Consider the following 8,163-nt stretch of genomic DNA (forward strand, 5'->3'; position numbering starts at 1 on the left):
GGCCATTTTTAATAAGGGCGGAAGTGACTCTACGGCTTCCGGCCGAAACCGAGCCAAGTGGGCTCGGAGTAGAATAACCGCTTCGGCTTGTTGGACTATTGAGATCGACCGCAGGTTTACCTACTGCGCCTGTGCGTTTTCTTTTCCGTTTCCGTTTTCTTAAGCGGTCAGCCGAGAGTTGCTAAGCAGTAGCGGCTGGGTTACTGTCGGTTACCGCTGGCGTAGGAGTAGCTGGCGTCCTACCTTGTTTGGAGAAGGGGTCAGGGTTGCGGACAGTCCTGAAGTGGAAGAGAGGGAAGTGACTTGTACGAATAAAGTAAGTATCGTTTTCCGTAGCAGTTGTGGGCCAGGAGTAGCCCAACCACGGGCTTCGTTAAATATATGTATGTTTATTTATCTTGACTATTTTGGAAAAAGAAACGCTCTCTCCTGTCTGTTCACTCGCAGAGGTGACCACTGATGGTATTTGGGGGTATTTTTTTCCAGTTTTTATATGCAAACGTATACATTTGTATTATATTTAGGTTTTTGTACAGCAGTGGAATCACACTTTGTATACTGTTTTATAACTTTATCATGAGAACCTTTCAGTATCTGAAATACTCATTTATAACACAATATTTTGGCCGTGTAATAATATGTTGCAGGACTGTCCTGTCGTTTGTTTTTCCAGTCCCCTGTTTTGGGCCATTTAGGTTGTTTCCAGTTTTTCACCACTAAGAATATGATAATATCTTTTCTACATAAATATTTGTAGACGTGTCGAATTAATTCTCGGAAATGGAATTGTTGCTCAGATGGTTTTCTTCCTAGAAAAGTTTTGCTTCCCTGCCTTCCAGCGGGGACAATGAAATGCGTGTCCGTTCACACCCTTGCATTATTGTTTCGCTTTACCAATTTAATGCCTTTGTCAAATAATCTTCTAATTTGCTTTTCTTTGTTTACCAGTAAAGCTTAACTTTCCAAAGGTTCAAGCTTTGTCCGTTTGTACCTCTTCTTTTGTGAAGTCTCTGTTGGTATTCTTTGCTATGAACATATTCTTAGGTGTGGCATCAGTTTTCCTCTCTTCCAACAATTATCCAGGCCCCTCACCCCCGTGGACAGCTTTCCCCTCCCCTCACTTCCTCTTTATCAGTAACATACTGAAGGTGCTATTTGAATTCCCTCTCCCACTGCCCCTGCTTGTGTTCCATCTCTTGCTATGTCTCTCTCTGTCAAATAAATAGTCTTCTAAAAATTTTTTTTATTTTTTTCCTAACTTAATATAGCCGAAGGAACACTGCATTAGAAATTTGGTGGCTTGGATTCTAGTCCTTGTTGTAGCTAGAACCAAAACGGTAGGCAAACAAGTCTGTAAAATGAGGGGATTGGATTAGATCCCTTCTATCTCAGTATTTTATGACTTATTTTTTGTGTGTAGTTGTCACACACACCCTTAAGTGATCTGTTTGCCAAGTGGTGAGGTGCATCTAGTAAGGTATGCACCAAGAATCTTTTAAGCCAGGACTCATGATAATACTCCGTAAGTAAAAGACTTTAAAAAGTATGGTACAGGGGCGCCTGGGTGGCTGAGTCAGTTGGGTGTGTGCCTTCGGCTCAGGTATCAAGCCCCTCATCAGGCTCCCTGCTCAGCAGGGGAGTCTGCTTCTCCCTCTCACTTTGCCCCTCCCCCTTGCTCATGCTCTGTCTCACTCTATCTCAAAGAAATAAATAAAATCTTTTTAAAAAAATAAAACATATGGTCCATGCATGAAATAGTATGTCGCTGTGACTGTGTGTGTTAGGGATATGGAAAGATCTTCACATGTTAGGTAAAACACCGCAAGGTGCAGAAGAGTGGGTAAAATATGTGTGCTGGACATCTGTCATTTGCCTCTCCAGCTCCACTCTTCCTCCTTCTCTAGACTGCTCTGGGACCAGGAGACTGGGCTGCCTTCTGCATCTCCCCTGCCGTCTGGTTCCAGTTTGAGTCAGCCTGTGGGTGCATTAGCAGATCAGAGGGAGGGAGAAGAGTGGCTGCATCCCTTTACTGCAGGCTGACTCCTTATACAAGGGCCTTTTGCACCCCCACAGTCCCCACCACGCACTTCTGCCAACTGCTCCCTCCCATGGCCCCTTCAGGCCTAGGGATAGGAACAGCACCCTGCTCTTACTAGCTGAAGTACAGCACTGTACCCTGTTGTCTTCATATAATCTCTTCAAATTTGAGAATGTCATCTTTTTCCTGCTGGCACACTGGCAGATAGAATAGGCTATCTTTGGGGCAAAAGAGGGAAACATAGGAATGCATATTGTATTTTCCTGTAAATGCATAACAAAACTGGAAGATACATGAGAAGCTAATGAAAGTAGCTACGTGGTGTGTGGGGAGAAATAGGCTAGTGCAAACGGAGCCAGTTGAGGGCAGACAGGGAGGGAGATTTTTCACAGTGTACATTTCTATATTGTTTGTTTTTAAGCTGGTGGACTTGCCACCAGTTTGTGCCTTATAGTGTTTTCCTTTTACTTTGATACTTTGTTGTATGAAACCATTTTTTCCTCTGGGAATAAAATGTATGTATATTACCTACTCCAAAAATTAAGTTTTTTTTTTTTTTTAATTAGGAGGCATGCACTTACGCTGTCTTTAAATATTGCAACTATATTTCAGAACTGACAGTGAGGATTACTGTTTGGATTATTTCAAGATGAGCTTCCTATTGCCCAAGCTAACTAGCAAAAAAGAAGTAGACCAAGCAATAAAAAGTACTGCAGAGAAGGTGTTGGTCCTCCGGTTTGGGAGAGATGAGGATCCTGTCTGTCTGCAGCTAGATGATATAGTAAGTGAATTTTTTAAATAAATGGTTTTTATTAAAAATCTGTATATTCTCTCTTCAATATCTACAGAGTGCTTGGAAGGGAGCGGTCAGGCCCAGAGACACAGCTTTTCATTTGTTGGCACACTTTCACCAGGAGCTGGTCGTGTACCTGCCCTGAGCTGGGCCCCCAAGTCTCTGATTGTGCTGAATCTGTCCTAGATGTCCTTGCCCACCAGCAGCCATCCAAGTTCAGTTTCACCAGCAAAGCCGTGGAGGACCAGAAACACTACTAACAAGAATCTGAACATTATTTTACTTGGTGCTCACAACAGTGGGACAATTAACTATTCCCATGGGGGGAGATGAATGCCAGCCAGGGAGATCGGGTGACTGCCCACAGGACAAAACCACTAACCTGCAGAGCTGGGGTTTGAACTTCATTTTCTCTGCCTGCAGATAAGCTTTTCTAGTGTGTTGCCTCCACTGTGTGCCTGATGATAATCTCTGATTTCATAACACATCTTCATACTCTGATGAGTAGGGAGGGGAGTATGAGACAGAATGGGTTTATTCCTGTCTCTTTTTATTATGGAGAGAGACTTACCCCAGTACTGAGACCTCTTCCCAGCATCTCTATTGCTGCTACCCATGATGTGGATCCTGTATAAGAATCTTTATTACTGTGATTAAAAATGAGCGTGTGATATGTTAACCTGAGGGGGGAAAGGGCCAGAGGATTATACCCTCAGCCATAGAGGAGAGGGAATATCATGGAGCCAGGCTGCCCGAGTTCAATTCCTAGCTGTATTGTTTACTAGCTGTGTGACTGGAGGCAGATTACCTCAGTTTCTTCATCTAAGAAATGGAGACTATAATAACCTCATAGGAATGTTGTAAGGAGTAAATGAGTTAACAAGTGTAAAGCGCTAAGGACACTTAGCACATAATAACTGCCATGCAAGTCTTCACTATTTTTATTATAATTATCATTCATGGGGGAATTGGAAGGAAAGAGATTTGGGGGAATTTCAGTGCACAGTACATACTTCTGAGTTGTTTTTGTTTAAGTGAACATGGATTTTATAAATCCACAAAAAGTTTATAAAAACTTTACTACCAAAACCAGATTTTTTTTTTAAATGCATTTTTAAAAAATGTATTCACACAGTTTTCCCAGGGACCTCTCACAAGTCTACCAACAGAGACTCAGACTCTGAATGATAAGGTTATACTGTGTCTAATGTGGAACTCAGGAGAGATTCTCGCCCCAGGAGTATCTTTCAAACAGAATATCCCAGTAAAAAGTTTCACAGAAGAAACCTTAGCTGCCTCTCGTATTGTGACCTACCTGTCACTCTCTATTTGCAGCTTTCTAAGACCTATTCTGGCCTGAGTAAAATGGCTGCCATATATCTGGTAGATGTGGACCGAACTCCCGTTTACACGCACTATTTTGACATCAGTTATATTCCATCTACTGTGTTTTTCTTCAATGGGCAGCATATGAAAGTGGATTACGGGTAAGTTCGATTGACTTGACGTAACTATGGCAGTGGGAGTTTGTTTTCCCCGAGTAATTGCGGTAAGTCGCCTACCTGCCTGTGCCGGTGGCCTTGTGAGCCTAATGTTGCTGCTCTTTGCTCAGCTGATGCTCTCATTTGTTACGTGAAACTTGGCTGCAAAAAAGAGAGGGTTTCCAGCGCAATTGGCAGATTTTAACCTCCTACTGAAGTAGGAAAGATTTGTACAATTTGGGAAGCACTGACCATCCTTCAGTGTAGAAAATACAGAACAGCTTTTTTAAAAGTTTCCCAGGAATTTCATTTAAAACAAAATATGTCAGTGTACTTAAACTTCTGGGACTGGTTGGCTGCTTTTGAAAAGAAGTGTTCCAGCAAACTAAGACATGCTTCTCTCTGGCCGACTGTCCTCTCTTCTGCCACTCAGAAGGTTTTTTTTTTGTTTTTTTTCTTTAATTTTTTTATTATGTTAATCACCATACGTTACATCACTAGTTTTTGATGTAGTGTGCCATGATTCATTGATTGTGCATAACACCCGGTGCTCCACGCAGAACGTGCCCTCTTTAATACCCATCACCAGGCTAACCCATCCCCCCACCCCCCTCCCCTCTAGAACCCTCAGTTTGTTTTTCAGAGTCCATCGTCTCTCATGGTTCGTCTCCCCCTCCGACTTACTCCCCTTCATTCTTCCCCTCCTGCTCTCTTCTTTTTCTTTTTTCTTAACATATAACTCAGAAGGTTTTGAAGACATTCTTCAACCAACTCTGTCAAGAATAAGCGCTGTGAAATCTTTAACACCCTCCACGGCATCCAGTCAGCATCCTAATACTTAACATGTATTTTCCGTGTGCCCGTAGTTCTTACCATTTCTTGCTGTGGGTGAGGTGTCTGCTTGTTTAGATCTCTGTACCTGTTCTGTCATTATCTTTCTGAAAATGCGTTAAATATTACCTGTTTTAAGTATTTTAAAGCTATTTATTCACCTAGGATACAGTTGATGTGAGTATTATTTTGGTGCAATCTTTTTCAAGGGTGATTTATGACACTATTTACCATTTTAAAAGTCTGTAAAATTTGGGGGGCACCTGGGTGGCTCAGTCAGTTGAGCATCCAGCTCTTGATTTCGGCCCAGTTGCTGCTCTCAGCATCGTGGGACTGAGCCCTGTGTCAGACTCCAGGCTCAGCACAGAGTCTGCTTGAGACCCTTTCCCTCCCACCTCCTCCCCATCCACCCCCCGCTTGTGCACTCTCTCTCTCTCAAAAGAAAAAAAAGTAAAATTTTTAACCCTGCGATAGCATTTCCAGGAATTTCTCTGAAGGAAAAATAATCGTGAAAGTGGGCAAAATTGGCTGCCTGAATATTCATCCCACCATTATTTAGAAAGCAAAATACATAGAAAGAACGTAGATGTCCAGAGAGGGATACTAGATATCAATTTCGTGTAACGTTGTGGATGCAAGTTTAATGACTTTGAAAGAAACAGGTTATATGTGGGTTGGAAAAGCACATTACAAAATAGTTTGCATGATATAATTGCCATGATTTTGAAAAAAATGCATCTACATATACACACGCGTGCGCGCAGATTGGAAGGACATGCGCCGACATGCAGCCTCTGGCCTCACTGGTAATTTTGTTTTTCTAAAAAGTTTCTACAATTAACATACTTGAAGTTTGAAATAGTAAAAAAATAAAAAACAGAGATTTCATACCCACCACTCAAAAGTGTAAGTGAGGGCAACTCAGAGACGATGACCAGTCGTCTTTACACAGTGTAGCCAACAGCAGCAGCAGCAGACCATGCCCATGCCAGCGTCCAGGCAATTCTACTGGATACAGAGCTAAGAAGTGATGAAAATAGATTTTGAAGCGGAGGCTCTTCGCATGATAGGGCTCACATGCCACCCCAGTGGCCGACGGCACTGGCTTTAGTCCTATATCAGATGGGCCCAGTAATTGCAACCAGAGAAATCAATGTCAGGCTTCATGTCTTAAGTCTCCCCGATGAGAAGAAAGTTACAGAGCTGCGATTCATTTTGTTGTTCCTGAAGGTCTGCAGCGAGTAATCGCCCAAAGTTCTGAGCAAGGTTGTTTTTCTTCTGTGCTCTCTAGGTCTCCAGATCACACTAAGTTTGTGGGAAGTTTCAAAACTAAGCAGGACTTCATAGATCTGATTGAAGTAATTTATCGAGGAGCGATGAGGGGAAAACTTATTGTCCAAAGTCCTATTGATCCCAAGAATATTCCCAAATATGACCTCCTCTATCAAGACATTTAGCACATTTACTACTGAAAGTTGAAGACAAAGGCACATCTTGAAGCAGTACCTGAATCCAGCTATGCTGTCTTCCTGGAGTCCTTCAGAAAGGTGCTCAGCGTCCCAGCAGAGAAGAGGTCTGACTTGGACAGAAAATACCCCGCCCCCAAGTAGAAGGCCACACTGGTACCATGATTAGCAGGGATGGGTGCTGAAATGTCTACTCCCTGCAAACCTCAGAGCAGTCAAGACAACCGTGGTCCATTTTCCCAGTGTGATTTTATAAATCTATATTGTGCTTCTCCTTATTCCTTAAGATGGTACAGAATCCTTCTAAACGTTGCCTAGTACAGTTTAACTATGTATACTTGATACACAAGTAAAATAGAAAATCCATTCCCACAAGAACAGAAATACTTCTTTTGTACCCTAGATGTACACACACGCTCCCCCTCGCCCATTCCTCCGCGCACATATTTATCACGTGCTCTCCCATCTCCAGTCCCGTTATCCTTGTTTCTCTTGGATAAATGATTCTCTACTGAGAGTGGGCAAATTTGTTTTATTTTGGAAACTTTCTGGCTTAGACTTTTAAAACAGTATCCCAGGGGGCGCCTGGGTGGCTCAGTCGGTTAAGCGTCTGCCTTCAGCTCAGGTCATGGTCCCAGGGTCCTGGGATCGAGCCCCGCATTGGGCTCCCTGCTCGGTGGGAAGCCTGCTTCTCCCTCTCCCACTCCCCCTGCTTGTGTTCCTGCTCTCACTATCTCTCTGTCTCTGTCAAATAAATAAAATCGTTAAAGAAATAAAACAGTATCTCGGTTTGCTCATTTTACTAGTTTTTATGTTATGAAATAGCCCAAGAAATGAGACCTTGAACCTTTACCATCCAGCACCCAATTTGAGCTAAACAAAAAATTAACTACCTGTAGTCAGTAGGAGCAGGTTTCTCCCAGAAGTCAGAGTTCTGCCTCTCTCTGAGGCAGAGAATTTCACTCCAAGCACTCAGGACTGGAAAGAGTTGTCAGAATTATTAGAAAGAAATAACGTCTTCATGGTATTTGCCTGTTTTAATAACCTTATGAAGAATTCTCGCTCTTGCGGCATCCCCGGCATAACCTGCCTCCACTTGGGCAAGTCGCTGCTTCTCTCAAAACGTCTGGATCCTGACTTAACAAGGAGGAGATACGGAGCCGGAGGGCCGTGGGCCGGGCAGCATCGACCTGCTTGACAGCTCGTGGCCAGCAGAAGTCCAGTTCTGTGCAGGCCAGCACTGTCGCTGCGGGTGTGTCACCCCTTTACCAGCTCCGTCCGTCCCGAGCCTTGTCTGTAGGAAGAGGTCACCACTGATAGGGCACAGGAGGAAGGCTGCCGGGGGCTTTTGTGTCCTTAGCTGATGAAAGGAGAGAGCCGCCATCGCCTCTGCGTTCTCTCCCCGTCTTCCTGCTCTGGTCATCCTGATCCATGGGACAGCAGCAGCCATCCTACGACCACAAGGACCAGCCCTGGGATGAAAAGTGAACGTGTGGAGAAGAGCAATAAAAAGACCCTGGGTCCCTGATGATGTTTTGAGCCTCTGCATGAACT

General features: G+C 43.6%; 1 protein-coding gene across 2 annotated transcripts; it reads left to right on the plus strand.

Moving 5' to 3' along the window:
• Positions 1–28: 28 nt before the first annotated feature.
• Positions 29–7,387, plus strand: TXNL4B (thioredoxin like 4B). 2 transcript variants are annotated; one of them, XM_028097015.2, is made up of 4 exons: positions 29–316; positions 2,605–2,819; positions 4,167–4,318; positions 6,435–7,387. In XM_028097015.2, the coding sequence occupies exons 2-4, from the start codon at positions 2,688–2,690 to the stop codon at positions 6,598–6,600; spliced, it is 450 nt and encodes a 149-aa protein (XP_027952816.1). In that variant the 5' UTR covers positions 29–316; positions 2,605–2,687; the 3' UTR covers positions 6,601–7,387. The 2 variants fall into 2 exon arrangements, with proteins under 2 accessions (XP_027952816.1, XP_027952813.1); XM_028097012.2 differs by having other exon boundaries at positions 2,651–2,819.
• The last annotated feature ends 776 nt before the right edge of the window (positions 7,388–8,163 follow it).

The sequence above is a fragment of the Eumetopias jubatus genome, unplaced genomic scaffold (assembly GCF_037043125.1).
Source record: "Eumetopias jubatus isolate StellerSeaLion01/CBP00866 unplaced genomic scaffold, mEumJub1_p1.0 scaffold_10, whole genome shotgun sequence".
Lineage (NCBI taxonomy): Eukaryota > Metazoa > Chordata > Mammalia > Carnivora > Otariidae > Eumetopias > Eumetopias jubatus.